The 22,508-nt window shown below is 43.0% G+C and overlaps 2 protein-coding genes across 3 annotated transcripts in view; one reads left to right on the forward strand and one right to left on the reverse strand.

The window, feature by feature from the left end:
* The window catches only part of LOC126418562 (uncharacterized), a 153,324-nt gene extending 135,656 nt beyond the window's left edge, over positions 1–17,668 (forward strand). Inside the window, exons 5-6 of one of the 2 annotated variants that reach the window (XM_050085378.1) lie at positions 1,132–1,417; positions 12,545–17,668. In XM_050085378.1, the coding sequence (XP_049941335.1) occupies positions 1,132–1,417; positions 12,545–14,853 (2,595 nt within the window). In that variant the 3' untranslated portion in view covers positions 14,854–17,668. The remainder of the gene's footprint in view (positions 1–1,131; positions 1,418–12,544) is intronic. The other variant, XM_050085379.1, reaches the window with a different exon arrangement.
* Positions 17,669–19,307: 1,639 nt separating this feature from the next.
* Positions 19,308–22,508, reverse strand: part of LOC126419158 (uncharacterized) — a 29,440-nt gene continuing 26,239 nt past the window's right edge. Inside the window, exon 2 of the mRNA XM_050086282.1 lies at positions 19,308–20,124. Within this exon, the coding sequence (XP_049942239.1) occupies positions 19,611–20,124 (514 nt within the window). The 3' untranslated portion in view covers positions 19,308–19,610. The remainder of the gene's footprint in view (positions 20,125–22,508) is intronic.

Here is a 22,508-nt window from a genome sequence, read left to right on the forward strand (position 1 = left end):
TTTTACGACTATGACGGCTGGGGCTTGAAGATGGCATCAATATAATGCCGAAACTGGTAGCACATAGAAGTTCATAAAATAAAATAAATTTCTACAATACATACGGCTGTTGGTAAATTATTGCATCAAGACGTACATAGGACTAGTACTTCACCATAAGAGATTGGCTGTTAAAAACTGATGATAGAATCGTAGGGGCATAACATGCAGTTGATATTCTCGTTGTGTTCATTCCACGTTAGTTGACAATCAATATTCTTTTCAAAACACTTTGTGTTCGTTACACAATCAGTAGGTTTATCATCCACCTTTTACGCGGCAGAAGTGTTTTCACATTTGAAACTTCCTGGCGGATTAAAACTGTGTGCCCGACCGAGACTCGAACGCGGGACCTTTGCCTTTCGCGGGCAAGTGTTCTAGCATCTGAGCTACCGAAGCACGACTCAAGGCCGGTCCTCACAGCTTTACTTCTGCCAGTATCTCGTCCCCTACCTTCCAAACCTTACAGAAGCTCTCATGCGAAGCTTGCAGAACTAGCACTCCTGAAAGAAAGGATACTGCGGAGACATGGCTTAGCCACAGCCTGGGGGATGTTTCCAGAATGAAATTTTCACTCTGCAGCGGAGTGTGCGCTGACATGACGCTTCCTGGCAGATTAAAACTGTGTGCCCGACAGAGACTCGAACGCGGGACCTTTGCCTTTCGCGGGCAAGTGCTCTACCATCTGAGCTACCGAAGCACGACTCACGGCCGGTCCTCACAGCTTTACTTCTGCCAGTATCTCGTCCCCTACCTTACAAACTTTACAGAAGCTCTCCTGCGAACCTTCTGTAAAGTTTGGAAGGTAGGAGACGAGATACTGGCAGAAGTAAAGCTGTGAGGACCGGCAGTGAGTCGTTCTTCGGTAGCTCAGATGCTAGAGCACTTGCCCGCGAAAGGCAAAGGTCCCGAGTTCGAGTCTCGGTCGGGCACACAGTTTTAATCCGCCAGGAAGTTTCATATTAGCGCACACTCCGCTGCAGAGTGAAAATCTCATTCTGTTTTCACATTTCTTGTGGTTAGACACTGCTGAGGTTAAGTGACATCAGCCGCAGATTGGGACCACGCTCAGGAGTGTTTCTTCCGCGCCAGGTGCTGCGCAGACAGCTTCAGCTGCTGTACCAGCAGCAGCAGCTGCAGGAACAGCAGCAGCAGCAGCAGGTGTACCAGCCGCCCTCCGGGGGCGGCGGCGACAGCGAGGTGGTGGTGGTGGAGAGCGACCCGGCGGCGCCGCCCACGGACTACGCCGAGGACGAGCCGGGCCAGCGCTACCCCTCGCTGCCGCTGGTGCCCGCCCTGTACGACCCCTCGCACGTGCACGACGTGGGCCGCGACGCCGTCATCGTGGACTCCGCCGCTGCCAGGCAGCCACAGCAAGGTGGGCGCCCATCATCCACCTCAGCCGTGCACTCCACCCACACTACGGGATTCTGCTCCCAGATTTGTTTGCGAAATGTTCGCGTGATGTGTCACTGCTAACAAGGGAACCTCCCCATCGCACCCCCCTCACATTTAATTATAAGTTGGCACGGTGGATAGGTCTTGAAAAACTGAACACAGATCAATCGAGAAAACAGGAAGTAGTTGGGCGGAACTATGAAAAAAACAAGCAGAATATACAAACTGAGCAGTCCATGTGCAAGATAGGCATCATCAAGGATAATGTGAGCTTTGGAGCGCCGTGGTCCCGTGGTTAGCGTGAGCAGCTGCGGAACGAGAGGTCCTTAGTTCAAGTCTTCCCTATAGTGAAAAGTTTACTTTCTTCATTTTCGCAAAGTTATGATCTGTCCGTTCGTTCATTGACGTCTCTGTTCACTGTAATAAGTTTAGTGTCTGTGTTTTGCTACCGCACCGCAAAACCGTGCGATTAGTAGACGAAAGGACGTGCCTCTTCAATGGGAACCGAAAACATTTGATCGCAAGGTCATAGGTCAACCGATTCCCCCACAGGAAAACAGGTCTGATATATTCTATACGACACTGGTGACGGCATGTGCGTCACACGACAGCAATATGTTATCGACCCACCTAACTTGTACACTTGGCGAATGGGTAAAAAGATTCTCCTACCTTGCCTGATTTTCTTTTGGATGTGATAATCACTCTCAAAAAAGTGATAAAAACATAAGATTTTGTCACATAAACTGCAACAAATCAAAGCAACAGTTTCACAGTCGCACAGTTTTCTCCGTTCTCTGTCAAAACATGTGTTTTTAACGTTTTCAAATTTTTCCGTGTGTAGACCGTCAAATCCTGTATATGTCTAAGCCAATCTGAACATGTCCTGGAATTTTGGAGAGCGAAGTTGATTATGTGTTAGTGCCTCAACTTTGAATTTGTCTGAAAATAAAAAATTAAACTTTTCAATCGAGGGAAGACTTGAATCAAGGACCTCTCGTTCCGCAGCTGCTCACCCTAACCACGGGACACGGCCCTCCTGAAATCAAATTCTCCTGGATGTTGCCTATGTTGGGCATGGACTACTCAGTTTGTATATTTTGCTTATTTTTTTCATAGTTCCACACAACTTCTTCCTGTTTTCTCGATTGATCTGTGTTCAGTTTTTCAAGGTCTATCCACTGTGCCAACTTATAACTAAATCTACATCTACATCTACATTGATACTCCGCAAGCCACCCAACGGTGTGTGGCGGAGGGCACTTTACGTGCCACTGTCATTACCTCCCTTTCCTGTTCCAGTCGCGTATGGTTCGCGGGAAGAACGACTGTCTGAAAGCCTCCGTGCGCGCTCGAATCTCTCTAATTTTACATTCGTGATCTCCTCGGGAGGTATAAGTAGGGGGAAGCAATATATTCGATACCTCATCCAGAAACGCACCCTCTCGAAACCTGGCGAGCAAGCTACACCGCGATGCAGAGCGCCGCTCTTGCAGAGTCCGCCACTTGAGCCTATTAAACTTCTCCGCAACGCTATCACGGTTACCAAATAACCCGGTGACGAAACGCGCCGCTCTTCTTTGGATCTTCTCTATTTCCTCCGTCAACCCGACCTGGTACGGATCACACACTGATGAGCAATACTCAAGTATAGGTCGAACGAGTGTTTTGTAAGCCACCTCCTTTGTTGATGGACTACATTTTCTAAGGACTCTCCCAATGAATCTCAACCTGGTACCCGCCTTACCAACAATTAATTTTATATGATCATTCCACTTCAAATCGTTCCGTACGCATACTCCCAGATATTTTACAGAAGTAACTGCTACCAGTGTTTGTTCCGCTATCATATAATCATACAATAAAGGGTCCTTCTTTCTATGTATTCGCAATACATTACATTTGTCTATGTTAAGGGTCAGTTGCCACTCCCTGCACCAAGTGCCTATCCGCTGCAGATCTTCCTGTATTTCGCTACAATTTTCTAATGCAGCAACTTCTCTGTATACTACAGCATCATCCGCGAAAAGCCGCATGGAACTTCCGACACTATCTACTAAGTCATTTATATATATTGTGAAAAGCAATGGTCCCATAACACTCTCCTGTGGCACGCCAGAGGTTACTTTAACGCCTGTAGACGTCTCTCCATTGATAACAACATGCTGTGTTCTGTTTGCTAAAAACTCTTCAATCCAGCCACACAGCTGGTCTGATATTCCGTAGGCTCTTACTTTGTTTATCAGGCGACAGTGCGGAACTGTATCGAACGCCTTCCGGAAGTCAAGAAAAATAGCATCTACCTGGGAGCCTGTATCTAATATTTTCTGGGTCTCATGAACAAATAAGGCGAGTTGGGTCTCACACGATCGCTGTTTCCGGAATCCATGTTGATTCCCACATAGTAGATTCTGGGTTTCCAGAAATGACATGATACGCGAGCAAAAAACATGTTCTAAAATTCTACAAGAGATCGACGTAAGAGATATAGGTCTATAGTTTTGCGCATCTGCTCGACGACCCTTCTTGAAGACTGGGACTATCTGTGCTCTTTTCCAATCATTTGGAACCCTCCGTTCCTCTAGAGACTTGCGGTACACGGCTGTTAGAAGGGGGGCAAGTTCTTTCGCGTACTCTGTGTAGAATCGAATTGGTATCCCGTCAGGTCCAGTGGACTTTCCTCTATTGAGTGAGGGGGGTGCGATGGGGAGGTTCCCTTGTAAGTAACACAGCTCGACGAAACTCGGACCATACTCAGAAAGAACTGCTGAACTATCGTACAGAAGGTAACTGAGTGAAATACGAAAAGAGAGGAAGACAAGTGACACTGTCATTCAAAGACAATAATCACACTCAAGTCACCGCGATTTCCTCCACCACTGAGGTTGACAGCTGTTGGATGGTCGATGGTGCATGTGGACGTTCTGCAATACGCGGGAGCTTGGCAAAATGGCCAGGTTAGGGTACTCCTATTTTTTTGAGTAGCGATCGATGACAATGCTTGGAAATGAGTGATTATAATCTACTACTATTGAAGTAGTATGTAAAATACCTAAATCACTTTAGTATAAAATTAAGTGTTTTAAACAATTCAGTTTCCACAGAGTGGCAAAATGGCTACCTTGCCCGACATGAGCGGTCAAAGTGGACATTTACCTTTAAACTCAAGAATCAGGGATAACAAGCCGTTCTGACAAAGAATAAATACACTACTGGCCATTAAAATTGCTACACCACTAAGATGACTTGCTACAGACGCGAAATTTAACCGATAGGAAGAAGGTGCTGTGATATGCATATGATTAGCTTTTCAGAGCATTCGCACAAGGTTGGCGCCGGTGGCGACACCTACAACGTGCTGACATGAGGAAAGTTTCCAACCGATTTCTTATACACAAACAGCAGTTGACCGGTGTTGCCTGGTGAAACGTTGTTGTGATGCCTCGTGTAAGTAGGAGAAATGCGTACCATCACGTTTCCGACTTTGACAAATGTCGGATTGCAGCCTATCGCGATTGCGGTTTATCGTATCGCGACATTGCTTTTCGCTTTGGTGGAGATCCAATGACTGTTAGCAGAATATGGAATCGGTGGATTCAGGAGGGTAATACGGAACGTCGTGCTGGATCCCAACGGCCTCGTATCACTAGCAGTCGAGATGACAGGCATCTTATCCGCATGGCTTTAACAGATCGTGCAGCCACGTCTCGATCCCTGAGTCAACAGATGGGGACGTTTGCAAGACAACAACCATCTGCACGAACAGTTCGACGAATTTTTGCAGCAGCATGGACTATCAGCTCGGAGACCACGGCTGCGGTTACCCTTGACGCTGCATCACAGACAGGAGCGCCTGCGATGGTGTACTCAACGACGAACCTGGGTGCACGAATGGCAAAACGTTATTTTTTGGAAGAATCCAGGTTCTGTTTACAGCATCATGATGCTCGCATCCGTGTTTGGCTATATCGCGGTGAACGCACTTTGGAAGCGTGTATTCGTCATCGCCATACTGGCGTATCACCCGGCGTGATGGTATGGGGTGCCATTGGTTACACGTCTCTGTCACCTCTTGTTCGCATTGACGGCACTTTGAACAGTGGACGTTACATTTCAGATGTGTTACGACCCGTGGCTCTACCCTTCATTCGATCCCTGCGAAACCCTAAATTTGAGCAGGATAATGCACGACCGCATGTTGCAGGTCCTGTACGGGCCTTTCTGGATACGGAAAATGTTGGACTGCTGCCCTGGCCAGCACATTCTCCAGATCTGCCAAAGTACTGCCCTGGAAAGATCTCTCACCAATTGAAAACGTCTGGTCAATGGTGGCCGAGCAACTGGCTCGTCACAATACGCCAGTCACTACTCTTGATGAACTGTGGTATCGTGTTGAAGCTGGATGGCAGCTGTACCTGTACATGCCATCCAAGCTGTGTTTGACCCAATGCCCAGGCGTATCAAGGCCGTTATTACGTATCCTTCAAATCTTTGAACAACGTACACTCGTCGGTCAATGTTATCGTGAAATTGTAGGCCTTCTCCGTGTGCTTCTTTTTAGGGGTTCTTTCGGCCGTGACTTAATTTTTATGGATGAAGGCGTGCGACTAGATGGAGGAGCTCTCGCAACGAGGGTATTCAGCAACTGGACTCGCCTGCCCATTCCCCATACTTAAAACCCATAGAGCACGCATCGTGTGCGTTGGGACGACGTATTGCAGCACGTCTATATGCCCAGCGACCAGCCATCAGTTGTAAACCGCGTTGGTGGAGGGATGGAAGGTCCTGCCACCTTACCAACCTTGTAGCCAGCATGGGAACACTTTGCAGATCATACATTGCCGTTCTGTGGTGACCAAGCACCCTATTAAGAACTGTGTCGTCCCGCCTTTTGTAATATCCAGCAGACCATTGCGATGACTTCACAGCAGGTATTGTCTTTGAATAAAACTGTCACTTCTGTTGAGTATTTGTTTCAGTTACCTACTGTACTATAGTGTAGCCGTTCTTTCCGTTTATGGTACAGCTTTCATCGAGTCATGGTGCTCAGTAGTGTCACATCATGCCAAAGTTACTTTCGCCCTTAATATTGCATACAGGCGTACTTGCAACATTTTTAGCAGATAAAAGTTCTTTTACAGACGGGGAATCTAAAGCTACTCTTATTTCCCGAACGGTGCTCTTTTTCTTTCTGGCCAAATCCTGGTCCAATACAGGAAATTTGTTCAACGACATGTCAAGAGAACGGAACGGAACGTGATGCAACGGTACAGATAAATGATGGAGTGTTCATACTGGACGGAAAATCAACATGACATCAGTTCGCTTAACCAAGTACCGAACGTCGATAGTGAGGTTATAAGATAGCATGTGTAATACAGAAAGTATGAATATAATTTCCGAATTAAAAAACTAGTAACGATAAAGTTTATTAGTGGTCCAAGAAAACTTCGTAAGGGATGTTCCTGATCAATTTTCTAGGATAACCGGTAGGAAGTGAAACAACATTTCAAACCGTCGACTTTTATTTGCTAACGACAATATTTAATTTCAAACAAATGAAACAATTTTTATGATGGAGTACATGGACCCCGTTCAACTCATCCATAGTGTTTTTTTCCCTAAGTCGTTTCTGAAAGTATTTGTATGGAGTGTAGCCATGTATGGAAGTGATACATGGACGATAAATAGTTTAGACAGGAAGAGAATAGAAGTTTTCGAAATGTGGTGCTGCAGAAAAATGCGGAAGATTAGATGGGTAGATCACATAACTAATGAGGAGGTATTGAATAGAATTGGGGAGAAGAGGAGTTTGTGGCACAACTTGACTAGAAGAAGGGATCGGTTGATAGGACATGTTCTGAGGCATCAAGGGGTCACCAATTTAGTTGGTTGGTTGGTTTGGGGAAGGAGACCAGACAGTGTGGTCATCGGTCTCATCGGATTAGGGAAGGATGGGGAAGGAAGTCGGCCGTGCCCTTTCAGAGGAACCATCCCGGCATTTGCCTGGAGCGATTTAGGGAAATCACGGAAAACCTAAATCAGGATGGCCGGACGCGGGATTGAACCGTCGTCCTCCCGAATGCGAGTCCAATGTCTAACCACTGCGCCACCCCGCTCGGTCACCAATTTAGTACTGGAGGGCAGCGTGGAGGGTTAAAATCGTAGAGGGAGACCAAGAGATGAATACACTAAGCAGATTCAGAAGGATGTAGGCTGCAGTAGGTACTGGGAGATGAAGAAGCTTGCACAGGATAGAGTAGCATGGAGAGCTGCATCAAACCAGTCTCAGGACTGAAGACCACAACAACAACAACAACAACAACAACAACAACATACCAAATAACGTCAGAAACAAAAATATCTTTCTCCTTCAGTACAGCTGAGTTATATCTTCAAAAAAGTTATTTGACAGAAACTGATTCATCAGTTTATGTTCTTATTTATCTACAATATGGGTATCAGCTCTATTCAGTTATTGTAAAACCTAAATCATTTTTCACTTTCAGATATCAGTCTTGTGGAAGAACACTCTATAAAAGAAATCCAAGTCATTATAGAACATTAGCTGTATGTAAGAAAACAAAGAAAAATAATAAAATAAATGTTAAGGAGAGACAAAAGCACGAAATCCAATACCCTCACAGCACCGTCAAACCTTGGGCTTGACGTTCTGTTGCGTCTCGTCCCGTTCCGTTCCGTTAACGGCCTGCGTGAACGTCGCCATGTTGGTTTTTCGTTCCGTCTCGTTGTGTTTCGGCAAGTGTGTTCGAACTAAATGTGGGTGGTCTGATGGGAACACAGATCACTGCTTCTCGAGGGCTGTTCTCCCACCTTTCTGACGAAGTACTGGTCAGACACAGCCTGCGTCTTTCTACTCTAAGAACTATATTCTTTACTGTTAGATTAAAGTGGTTTGGAATTATTCTTCTCAGATCTTGAATCAAATTGGCATCGAGCACAATTTTACATATTTACATTATCGCATTGTGAGCTGAAGATGTTGAAATAAACCATGAAACTAATGGCAGTATAGCCCCATGCGCGGAGTCAGCTATGGAGAGCGAAATACGGTTATTCCAGAATGGATCAGAAACGGAATTCTGTGATAGGATGGGCGACGGAGAAGGGATGCGAAAGAGGAAAGGTTTTACCTGTTGCATAACGCATACTCCCAAAACTGTAGGCCGTAATACTTCTTAAAAGATCAGAGCAGGACAAAATGCTGTTGGGAAACATTTTCTGCACATTCATTTGCATTTATTAGTGATTTTTGATATCAACCAGTGAGGTTACTATAGGAACTACAACCTAAAGAGGTATTTGTTTGAAACTACATATGAAGGGATTACACTGTTAATAAAAGGTATCGGCGTTATATCGAGAGCATTGTCAACATCGTATTTGTCACCCGGTGGTAGTATACGCTGCATATGCACAGTCAGCTGCAATGAGTTTCGGACGTGGGGCGGACGTGAATCTTCATTATGGACAGGTACAAAAGATAGAAAAGATAAAGTTAACGTTCTGCGTGCTGCAGCAAAACACAGCGTTGTGCGCAGAATATTTCTTAATGGTAACATTAATTTCTGTAATGGCAAATAAGAACACGATCGTGCGTGTATTTGTTCGCAGGAGATGCTGTAGCTTAAAGAAAACTACAGCTGTTGGTATTAGGAATGAATTGAACATGAAGAGAAAGAAAGAAAATGGAATGAACATATTAACAGATCGAGTAGTCAACAACTGCCCTTTAAAATCTTACGATATACTCGTACATCAGAAGAGAGATAAAGCTTAGGAAGGCCGAGGAAAGTATGGATGTCCCAAGAGAAAAATGGCAACTGTTTCTAGTGATATAGATATATAACGAGAAGACTAGGAAAAAAAGATAAGTTGTCAAAGCTTCTAGGAAACTGGAATTTATGTCATTTTATGGCAGTGTGCTTCGTTTTCCTTCATTTGCTTTTTTAAGTGAGCAATTCATTTTACTACAGCCCGAGCAGCATGAATAAATGCAACTTTTAGCGCGTTACAATACAAAATCTTTTCGTTCGGGTTTAACGCATTTACGACGTAGATCGAAAGTGAAAACTTCCTAGTGTCGTAGTAATTTTAAGCACTTAGATCCGAAACATGTTGTGGTATCGATGTGACGATTATACTATGGTTTCACAACAGATAATAGATTACTAAGGTTGATAAAAACTACGTGGTATATTAACGTAGGCTCTTCATTAGAGGTGAAGCGATATAACCTCGTTTTCGGTGATTAATGCTGTTTGCTTAGGGTTCCCTCGTCATCGGTTTCTTAGCTTTATTTCGCTAGTTAATAAATATGGGAGTTCAATTTTTGTTTCTTTTGAACGTACTGTTCCATCTTCCTTTGAAGAAGGCAGTGTAATTCCTTTGCACCTACACGGAGTCGAAATAAGACGAGTATCACGGCTACCATCACTCACTAAAATTTGTCTAAGATGAATAGTTACAACACATGTAATCTTCTGAAGCACATAATTCTCCTTTTTTATATACTTTTAACAGGTAAACCTATTAGCAGTATCGATATGGACGATGTTAACCGAAACAGGTGAGATGAAAATGCATGTATATGTATATATATGTGTGTGTGCGCAGCTTGTTGGTATTGGTGTGAAAAATAACTATATATTTTAATATTTAGTGAGCGCATGTTTGTGTTTCTCTGTAAATGTTCAAGCTTCATATTGAGCTTTATGTGCAATTTCAGTGTATGTATTCTCTTTTTGACTTTTTCTTACTTTAGCAATAGCCCAAAAATCTCACTGAAAACAATTTTTCATTAATTATGTTAAGAGGCCGCTTATATTTGTGTGTGTTTGTGCTCTAAGTAACAGGTGAACAATTAATATGAAGAGCTTTGACTATGCTGCAATGCAAATTGTCTAGATAGCACATTTGTTTCAAATTACTGGATTATGTAAACTATTTTCTCTAGCTTTTCCTTCATCTTTTGCATTCATTAAGGCACTATAGCCATCTTAAGATCTTGCTTCTTGTGCAGAGCAATATTATTAATCTCCAAAAATGTACGGAACTTTTTTTTTGTTGATCACTTCATACCAAATACCAAAAAGACAAAAGTGATGGTTATAAACGAGAAAGGAAATCGCACAAGACGCATAAAAATAGGTAGTGAGCAACTCGAGGAATTAACTGAATTTCACTATCTCCGTAGCACTGTGTAGGAAAACAATAGCTGCCTCAAGGAAAACAAGAGAATAATAACACTGAACAAGAATTCCTTTCAAAATAAGAAGAATCTTCTACTGCAGAAGCACATCGTGTCCCTCACTACGAAAAGATTTGTGAAGACCTTTGTGTGAAGCGTCCTGACATACAGATGTGAAATCTCGGCGTTAGCAAAGCTCGGGAACGCTCACTTTGAAGATACGGAGAAATCTTGTTCTGGAGCAGAATTACAAGAACTAGCTGGGGACAGAAAAACAAGTGAGATAGTTCTACAGAAAATAGGAGAGAAGAAACTACTACTGAAAGTTATTGGCCAACGTAAAGCAAAACTTGTTGGACACTTAATCAGGCATGATATTAGGATACGAAACGTTTTCTTGGGTAAGACTGTAAGGAAGCTACAGAGACCTGGCTTAGCATTCTGAAAGAAGAAGAAGAAGAAGAAGAAGAAGAAGAAGAAGAGAAGAAAATCGTTTCATTCCTCCTTTAGGGTGTGAATGGGCTGTCAGACGTCATAAAGCGAGCTTCAGTCTACATATTTTTATAAATTACGACAGTAGAATATTAAAATGTAGTTAAAAATAAGAAATAGATGTATATAAAATGTGTTGACGAATAGAACCAAGTCAGGATTAGAGGGCTAGGCATTGCTGACGATGTCCAGAAATTGCTCCTGGTGCATGAGACTTGTAACTGGACGACAGATGACGTGCATTGTGATTATGACCCAGATGATCTCCAAAGGACTGTAAAAGGGGAAATCCAGTTGCACGATCAAGAGCAAAGGTTGATCGACGTCATCTACGATGGCAGCAGATACTGGCATACATAAAAGGATCAGTGAGTGGGCACGCAGGATGTATAGTAATATGAATAGCAGGATAGTGATACAGGTTTTGCGGGGCAGTATGAGTTATACATGATAATATTACGAATATTAGAAGTGCAGTGGCAGTTGTATATGAGCAACGAGAGATGGAGACCTTTTTTACGAATGGGAGGGAAAATGAACTATAGGTGAAATGAAGGATAGATTTCGCTAAGGATTTCTGAATTAGGAAGCGGGAGTTGGTTAAAGCTACGTCGGGAAATGATATGTGGTGTGTGGAGGGGAAGAGAAGAAGGCTCAGGTGGATGAGAAATGAGGAAGAAGGAAGGAAGGAAACTGGTTTTCCCACCGATGTAGTTAGAGACGGAGCACAAGATCGGTTGGGAGAATGATGGCATTTGGGTTAAACGATTTTGGGAGAACACCAACGAATTGTTTGGTGACGGTTTGAACTACCTTCCTCTCAAATGCGACTCCAGTGTCTTAAACACAGTGCCACCTTCCTCGATGAGCAGAGACACGGTGTGATTTCGCTGATGAAGTTTATTGGCTGTGTAGGATTTCCGGAGGTAGGGGGTTGGGAACTCAATCAGCTGCCATCTCGAAAACCTGTAATCCATACGATCTACTGTAAACTTTATCCAGGTACTATTCTATCCACAAGTTCATTTCCTTTTTGTCTCTGGGCATTGTACTGGGCATTTCCACTTCATTGGTGCTTTTAGATTCGCCCACTGGCTACTGGCTTTCAAATGCTGAAAGACTTTTTGAGGATCAGTCCTCGATTGCATGTACGTGTGGTAACAGCATGCCGACGACACTTCAGTCGCCTGTTTACGTGTTTAGCTTCTCTCTCTACCTCTCTCTTTAGGACGCATCCTCATTTTATTTGTAAGTTATCACTCACTCTGCTACTCTGCATGTACAAAGAAGGTGATGCGAGAACTGTTAGCGCAGCTAGAGGATGGCGGTGCATGTCAGCCACTCAGCTAAGAGCGGATTCTCTCCAGTATGGACAAGCATGCCGACAAAGACAAATATTTTCAGGATCTACGATCGGCGATCGCCAAAACTCCACTGACTCCTCGGAGGCCCTAGTGAATTCTGGAGGAGATGTTCTTGGTCACGACGCTGATTCTGCGCAGCGGTTCATCATCGTGTATGCGGACAGCGCAACCGGAGACAATACTATTAGTGAAAACGATGACGAGAAGCCTTCAGCGAAACATGTGCGTTCAGCGCTGCAAAATACGAGCACTTCCGACGTCGCCGCCCAGCAGAATCACACTGCGACTGCAACTCGGCGGGCTAGAAGGGGCAGGGTAACTATATACGACTACATCAAAGAACGCGACCCCGAGAAGATGGCCAGAAATTTCCCAGAGTCGTACTTGATACAGGAAATTTTCAACTCGTCGAGAGCTTTAAGACGTAATGATGATGACACGGATGATCTCCAGAGGGCCGCGGAAAGGGAATTCCAGTTCCTCCACAAAATTGGTGGGGCCAAGAGCCGTGGTCGATCCATGTTAGCAGCAGACGTGGTGACCTCGGATTCTGGTAATAGGCGGAAGACGTTCTACAAAGCTGGAGTGGTCCTGCCAGACCTGAGCTATCCTACAAGGCACAGTGGAGTATCGGAGACGTCTAGGCAGGGAGGTGGCGCTGCTTTCCCTGGAGGAGAACCAATTACCAATCGAGGCTTTTCGACAAATTATAATGGAAATAGAGGTACCTACAGACCGCATTTCACATATGTTGAGGATAGAGGAATCGATACCTCCAGGAAAGGCCAGTCCAGCCTTAGCCACAGATATGACGATCGTCCTTTGATTTCCACCGAGGGAGAGATTTCTCGTAATTACTCTGTCTCGTCAGTCAATTCTGCTTCACAAGATTCTCCACACCCTGTTTACTACCCACCCACTAACTCTTACTCTAATCAGATGCAAGCGGCTGTCCATGTTGTGTACAACGAAGCAGGACGCTCGAATGAGCATAGAGAGCAGACTTCGTTACCAGGAGTTAGTCCTCTAAATCCACAGCAAGAAGGTAACCTGGGAGCATACGACCTGCGTGGTTTGCAGCAGCCTTATAATCATCAGCAATTACCTTTAGACGCATACTCTAAGCCCCAAGAGCATTCCAGATCACGATATGTACCACACCCAGTTTATTACAATGGTAATAGCTACTCTGACGCTAATGAGACTCAGGTGACTCCAGATTCATCATTTAACGGAACAGACAATGATGGGAACGGAGGGCAGTATCAATTCTTCGAAGACAGCTCTGTAGCTTCCTCGCATTTTGGAACAATGGCGACTACTCAACGACGAAATAATGAAAGGGTGACGATTAGCAACTACTTCCCGGAAGGCAGAATGCCGGTTGTTGTTGGGGATGATGTTGCCTATAGTACCCCACACAACAAGTATGGTGCACTGTTTTACAAAGTTGGCTCAGATGGTGATGGAAGTCGCGGTACTGATAGTGAGCACAGTATTTTTAGGGTCAGCTCTCAAACTGTCGCCCCACCCCACGTTTCAGGCGGTTTCTACAGCAAAGGGAGCACTGCCCACAGCGACCAGTCGACCCATTACGGCGGCCACCCGTCGGGCGTCACCAACGTCGGAGGGTACCCACCTGTGGCCATGCAGTACCTACAGGACATTGCCAGAAGAGCTGACACGCCAGTCTACAGGCAGGCTGGGAGCAAGGAGGCAGTCATCCTCAACAACCTGATAGGCAGGAGCGCTCCGTCGAAGGCCAGATCTCTCGAAGCTCCTTCTGGGGAAGCAGGTAAAGTAGCAGACCCAGAGGGCGGATCTGGTGCCAGTAAAGAGGAGCTGGTGGCGGAGACGGTGGCTGCCGGCTCCTCCAGAGACGAACACGCAGCAGCGGCCGAGACCGAGGCTGGAGAGGCCACCAGAGCTACTCCTGGAAACCAGCGGTCGGTGGTGTCGCTGAAGGACGGACCAGCGGAGTCGTACAGCGCCATGTACATCTACCCGGGGCGCCAGGCCAAGGCGGCGTCTCCCAAGGCCGCCGCGATGCCGCAGCCGCAGGTGGACGGCGGGTTCTTCTACAGCTTCCACCACCCGGTCATCCCAGTGGCGGTGCAGGTGGCTCAGCCTGTGGCAGCCGACGCCGCCGACGCCGACGCCACCGCCGACGCCAAGGCGCCCCCGCGGGGACTCAGCGTCTCGCAGAGGGCGTCGCTGTACGACGCGGTGCCCGTCGCTGCAGTCCACGACGCCCAGGTGCCGCCGTACCTGCGTGGCGCCGTCACAGACCACCAGACCAAGCCCGTCTTCATACACTACGACCCGGCCGAAGCGGCTGCTGCTAGCTAGGGTACTGCTGGACGATCTCCCTTCCTCACACAATCCGTACATGTCCATTATAATTATCCGGGTTGTTATGCCGTGGTCGGTTGATGAATTCTGTATCAATTCCCAACGTTTCGTCCCCATCTGCGGGAGACATCTTCAAGGGGGCCTGTAGCTCGATGGAAGCTCCAACACACCCACTGGCTCGCTACTGACAGTCAACGTTGAGAATTGACACAGAATTCATCAACCGACCACAGCATAACAGCCCGGATAATTATAATGGACATGATATTTCCGGCCGTGGAAGTCTACATTTTAGTAACAATCCGTACAGTGACTAGATCACCTCCAAATGCACTTAACACAAATTGTGCACAGCATCCAGATAATGAGGTCTCACTTCTCACTCGCCAATTAGGCATACATCTGGTGTGTGCCACAAAAAAAATATTCTTTACGTAAGAATAATTTTTAACGACTCCACATGACTATGGGACTGATTAATACGAAGTGTCAAGATATGAGCAGTCTCAGAATAAAATCAGAACTGAAACTTCTCATATATATAGTGAAAAACATTTTGTACTGTCGCTTATGTTGTAGATAGAGAAATACATTCTGCCATCCACTTCGTTTTGCATTGCATCGATGTGGATGTGCAATAACTATCACTTGTCTTTTGAAACTGAGGCTTATTTTTGTTTCCATCCAATTGGTTTTTGGTATCTTCAGTAGTAAACAAAGAAGATAAATGGAATATTGTTAACTTGACTATGAAAATGTATGTGAAATCTTATGCGACTTAACAGCTAAGGTCATCAGTCCCTAAGCTTACACACTGCTTAACCTAAATTATCCTAAGGACAAACACACACACCCATGCCCGAGGGAGGACTCGAACCTCCGCCGGAACCAGCCGCACAGTCCATGACTGCAGCGCCCAAGACCGCTCGGCTAATCCCGCGCTATCATCGTTTTTTTGTTGAAGTATGTAGTGTCTCCGGCAGCACTTTTGGGTTAACTTAACATTCAAATGATTTAAAAATATTTCGCTCCTAGATGTGTAATGATCCTAGCAGCATTTACGTTAACTTAATACTCATATTGCTCACAAATATCTTCTTGTAGATATGAAATGCACTGTACACACACATCTAAGTTAACTTAACAAATACATCATTTATAAATAATATGAAATCTTAAGTCGTCCTAAAAATACTACTATGTAAAACTAAAAACAAAATGCTTCTAGTTAAGTAAATAGTTACTTTCCTTGTAGACCAATGAAGATACCAGAATGGTTAAGTGAAACAAGTATGATTATAAACAAATATAATATTCAGTTGCAAAAGACAATTAAAAGTTTTTCTTATCTACAAGGTAAGCAGAATAGATATAGCAATTAAGAATGCCTACAAATATTAACTATACCATTACCACATCATGGACTTACATACAATGTTGTGAAAAGCTGTTTAAATGGGGCATCTGCGCTATTTATAAACTTGATTATTACTTCATAGTTTTCAGTGACAGTAAGCATCTAATAAAATATAAAATGCTGAATTTCTACCTGCACCACATTAGCAACATTTTGTTGTGTATTTGTTGGTATCGTAATTCTCAACATCTCGGCCTCTGTTACTGTCTGCTGTTAAGAAGTGAATATGGAACATGTTTTGCCACTAATGAAGATCATTTTCTGTAGCATATTTATACTATTGTCGATAGTGGAAGCTATTATCCATGTGTTTCTGTACCATTTCTTTAATCAACTCCTTGTTCCGGATGTAAATATTATTGAGACGCGCTACTACAATGTCTCGCAAGTTGCTGCCTCTGATGTCTGCAAGAACTTCGAGGCTCAACCTACAAGACGTGATTTGATGCATTTGCATAAATTTCATAGTGCCCATGATAGCATCTTTACTCGCTAAGTGACGGGGAAACTACATAGCGAAGTCAAGTAGCATTTGTTTCAGAACTGTCATGGATGAATATTTGTAACTTTATTTGATGTTTATACCTTTTGCACACAAAGACTATCATACAGCCACTTCGCGTTTTTTGGCTGCTACAGAGTATACTACTTACCTCTATGGATATTTCTTAGCTGATACATATAACAGAGGTAACGAGAACCGGGGGCGATGTGGATGCAGGAAATATGTTGACCTAACATTTTTAGAAGTATGTAAGTTGCTTGACTCTGTCTTAAACGTTGTCTGATTTGCACGTTCCTCTTCAGATGCTGTAGCAATATTTCTTACAAATATTTCTTAAGTTAGTTACAGATTTAGTACCATTAATGCAATTTATTCTGTTTTCTGAATTTTTTGTAAGCTCGTCACTGTAAAGCTATGGTAAACTGAATGGTATGGGGCGACAGTCTGTGTCTCTAGAGTTCACAGGCGATCTACAAAAGACTGCATTTGATTGCATGTAATGTTACTGTGTAACGTGGGTCAAGCTTTTAAGGTGACGATTGGTTTGTTATTATATAAAAATAATGGTCTGTGACAGTAGACGTGAGCTTTATGTATTCGTAAGCTCTTGAAATGCAGTGTAAGACGTTAAATAATGCAGGTGTATAATCTTCCTTTTTTAGTAAACTTATTGTTAGCTGCAAGACATGATCTGTAAAACTACATAAAGTCGCTTTACAACAACCCAAACATCTGTTTAGACTGTGAGCAGACTTTGTAGGATCGTCAGTTTAAACACCAGTAAATGTACAGCATACATTTTTTGAATTTCTCTATGTGCCATTGTTATGATTTTTAAAAACTCATTGAGTAATTAAAAACCCGTACAATAAAATGAGTTTACAATTATACACTTTATTTTAAATTTCCATAAATAAAATGTACATGATACACTCTTATTGATATAACCCTTTGAGTTTTATTTTGGTTCTTATGTGGACTGTATTTGCACTGTCCTTGAACTATCAGCGTGTCTTAATATTAGCTTTTATGCTGCTGGAACATCTGTCTGGAATGGTTCTGAAATATTACACTAAAATCAAAAGAAAATAACATCACACGCTCATAAAAATTTAGACCTTTCTCGTTCTGTTTCTAAAACTGGTCTTGAAAATTTGTGGAATAATCCTTCATACTGATTACACGTGATATAAATATGATTGACATACCGTTATTGAATAAAGAAAACCTCATCGAAAACTTCTTAAGCTGTAAAGGGATTGTAATAGTCACGTTTTAATGGAAGTGGAACTATAATGAAAAGTGATATGAATTTATGCCGTTCAGAATGTATCTCTCTGCCTGATGGTTTCATTTTAAAGGTAACAGAGGATTTTAGGATATATTTGCTCTGATGTGATGAGTCACTGTTTGCATAGTTCTGATTTTCTTAATCTGATATAAAGGAAAGATGAAAACGAAAGCGTTGATATGCAAATAATAAGAATTTAAATGTTGTGTGGAATCGTTTGTTAGAATTTTGCCGAGTTATTCAATCATCTAAACGGAAATGTTTTATGACCTACTGCCACACTTCTGGTGCAAAGCGTGACTCATGCACATAGCAGTTCAGTGTCATTTTCATGTTTTGACACTGGGGTTAGTTTTAGAGTTTAACCCAGAACTTTTGGCACGAGGTGCATAGGGGTTATGAGGAGAGAAACAACGGCGAGAAAGATCGCAATCAACTATGTAACATACCCTCAGTAAGGAGTTACTGGGAGAAAGGGGTGAAGTTTCGTGGTTAATCCAGTTAAGAGCAGTTGGGGTGACAAGGCGGCTACTGAACGATCATCTCCAATCCACTGTACGTGCAGACCATCATCATCAATGTCACATACCCTTCCACCAAAAGATGTTGGTTTGAAACTTATGTTATCCAAAAATTTTACGCTTAATCTGGTACTAATGATGATGATGATGATGATGATGGTGAACGCAACGCTGCTGACCAAACATCCCCACTCTACAATCAAATCACCATCTTCAGTGTCACCTACCCTCACTCTGTCAGTAATTGGGATGAGACTTGAGGTTTAGCCCATGACATTAATTCTTAGACAGTAGTGTTGAGTATGAGAAGGAAGTACATGGTGGCAGACCCCATATTATGTACGGATCACCATCAGCAGTACTGCGTGATATCTCTCCAACGGACGCTATGTTAAGGTTTGGAATTTAACGAAGGATACTGGCGCTTAGTCAGCTGAACAACAACTTTATGTCATAACCTCCCCTCCAAACTGCCAACCCAACCACATAATCGGAATGAAAATTTCTTCCATCACTATGATAACTGGCCGTTACCATTTTGAGTGCTTTTGCACATGCTGCACATTAACAACTTGTACTATGGGCAGAGCGAGGGGTGAGGAAAAGGAGTGGTAAAAGTTGCTACACTAATGAATACGTTTGGTCGCTACGTTCATTTTTAAAGATTGTGATTAATAAAGTTTCTTCTGTATTTTTTTATATTTGTGCATAGGCTCTTCTTCGACAAAACATATATACCATATCAGATACATATCAGACATAACAATGGTTATATTTGATGAGAACCAAGTTCTCTATAGGTTTTCATTTGTTTTAATTAAATTTGCAAGCAGTCGAAGAAAATGAGAGAGATAATACAAGTTATGATCGGCAGCAAAATTTACAACATAGAGAACAATGGACACATACGTGAACTGATAGGTTAACTGGTGTTTATGAAACACAGACCTAATTTACAATGCTTACGATACCAGAAGCAATGAGTACAGTTCATATAGCATTACGGAAGCCCTCAGCGAATTACGGTTGCAATGGCTGTCTGTTCTCAGATCCTGAGCGCATGTCTATTTCAGCTAACATTACAACTCTTTGAACGATCTCTTCGCGATAAATTGTGAATGGAATCAGCTGCATACTTCCATCACTGGACGACTTTAGAATAACGACTTTATTTTGTGGAGAAATAAACAGTTTCTTGTAAGTGTTTGTGGTTGTCGTCTTTTTTGGATAGGTTTGGTCCGAAGCCGGTGGTGGAGCAAGCAGATACAGGCGTATCCTTGGCGTCGACTCTTGCTGCCATCTGTTGGCCAGGCTGGGGAACCAGCTGGACATGAAGCCGTAGAACCAACGGATGACGTCTGGCACGTTAATCTCGATCGGGAAAAGGGACGAACTCTCGATGAAGTCACCGAGAGAGTTGTAGAAAATTTTGTTATCGTTTGCCTCAGGTCGGAGTCTTAATTGTGTTCTGACTATGTCGACAGGTAGAAGGACTACAAGTTTTCCACTAGATCCATTGAGGTCAGAATCTAGCCTGAAAGAAGAAAGACGGAATGTCAGTTTTGTGAATTACAGAGAACTAAACTAATGCAAATTTTTTCATCATGTTAACGTTCCCAATAGCACTGTCTTATTTACTAATAGCCGTTCTGCACGTCAAACCGATCGCGAATTACACTGCTGGAAACAAAAACAAGCAACAACATAAAACAATTAGATGGAACATATAAAATGTGAGTTTTTTGGAGTTTAAGAAACAGAATGCAGAATTTCACACTAGTATGATCGAGTAATACAAAGAGGGACACCACGTCGACTACACAGGAAGGAATCGAAGTAGGCGTTCCTCAGGTTTCGATAATAAGCGCATTTTTTTGTCATTCGTTTTGGTGATGATACTACTTTATCTGCATCACTAGGAAGACCGGAGATGATACAAGCATTATCATCAAGCCGAAAGAGAAGCATCAACAGGAGAAATAGTATATGAAGTGTTGGCAGAAGAGCCAACACCGTGTTGCTAGAGGAGGCCGAAATGCACGCTTTTAAGCTCACGTAGATTGACGTGAGGTCTGGAACAAGGTAAAGTAATTATCCTATAAAGAAAAGAACGTAGTTCTTGGAATACTTAGCTTTAATCCACAATTGGAGAACATCGCTCTTGTTTAGACATTATTACACTCTGAATATAAACTGGTAATGGCGCCTTGCTAGGTCGTAGCAAATGACGTAGCTGAAGTCTATGCTAACTATCGTCTCGGCAAATAAGAGCGTATTTGTCAGTGTAGCATCGCTAGCAAAGTCGGCTGTACAACTGGGGAGAGTGCCAGGACGTCTCTCTAGACCTGCCGTGTGGCGGCGCTCGGTCTGCAATCACTGACAGTGGCGACACGCGGGTCCGACGTATACTAACGGACCGCGGCCGATTTAAAGGCTACCACCTAGCAAGTGTGGTGTCTGGCGATGACACCACACTATATAATGGCTTTCTTAAAATTACTAACTTTTTGTGTAAATGAACTAACCTACTATCGATTTATTTTTGTGTTGGGAGATGAGGTGTTCATTGTACGAGACGACGATAGGTACTTCAGAAGAGCTGGTCGCCTGTTTGCCTGAAGCCGTAGCCATTATTCGTGGAAAAACCTCGTTGTTTTAAGCATGTTACACTAACATTAGGACTGAGATGCCAGTTGGCATTAATAAAGAGGAACATTTTTGGCAACATCTCTAAAACAATATTCATCACACGGCAATCTGGTCACGTTCTCCGAACATTCAGTAGCATAGAAACCTTCGTGGCCCCCTAGCAGGTAAACGGTGCATATATGACATTTTTGTCATATAGGGAAGAGTTTCTTTATGTCCTTTAAACTTTCTAAAATTATGCACAAATATTTTTATTACATCCTGTATAAATACTTTTTTAATGTGTTTGAAGTATTTTGGTAAATTCACATATTCCACCTCATAAAGTTTATCACGAACCTGATCTGTGGAACATGTAGCCAACTGACTAACCACAACAGCAAGACATCATCTTGTATTATTTATTTTTACTTAATGTTCCAATAACAACTTGGCGTCATAGTAGCCCGGCTTGAAATGGATGCCGTAGCAGGCGTGAACACTGTGAGAACTGAAGTATATAAGAATAAAATCAATTTTATACTATGATTTAGTACATAACAGCAAAAAAAAAAAAATTAATGTGGTGCACGACTTTACGTAACATTGGACTTACAGACTCCAAGTTGGCATGGAGAGTCAACATTCTGCTATCAAAACCTCCAATCAACATGGTACGAAATATATATATATATATATATATATATATATATATATATATATATATATATATATATATATATATATATATGTTCCTGTGGATATGTGTCCCTGACGAATTTACCTGAACGTGATTTGCATGCCACACCACAAAGAATCTATAGTTGTCGCCGAACTATCGTGACAAACAAGTTACTAATTAGATTAAGCTTATCCATTAAGGCTATTGTACAACACCTGACTGTGGATTGTTTTAGTATAAATACAGACAACTGCAACTAGTCAGCGGTCAGGGTAGCAGTGGGAGCGATCAATCTACGAAGAAGGAATTGAAGATTTATCGCCACACGTGGGTGTGCGTTGATTTGCTTCAATATGGATTTGTGGCAGTGTTGTACCTAGGGCTTCAAACTCTCATGTTTATAGCAGTTGTCATTCAGCTTGCTCTCAATACGTTTGGGAAAAATAGTATACTGTCCATTGGTAGACATGGGGAAAGTGTATACACCTGTTGGACAATGCTGTAACAGGCGGGTCTCTCAAAACCATTGTACATAATACCTCTGTAACAGTAATGCACAATGGCCGAGTCAGAGGACAGGGAGATTTATGACTTGGCTGTCAGGAGAA

This window comes from Schistocerca serialis, chromosome 9 (genome assembly GCF_023864345.2).
Source record: "Schistocerca serialis cubense isolate TAMUIC-IGC-003099 chromosome 9, iqSchSeri2.2, whole genome shotgun sequence".
Lineage (NCBI taxonomy): Eukaryota > Metazoa > Arthropoda > Insecta > Orthoptera > Acrididae > Schistocerca > Schistocerca serialis.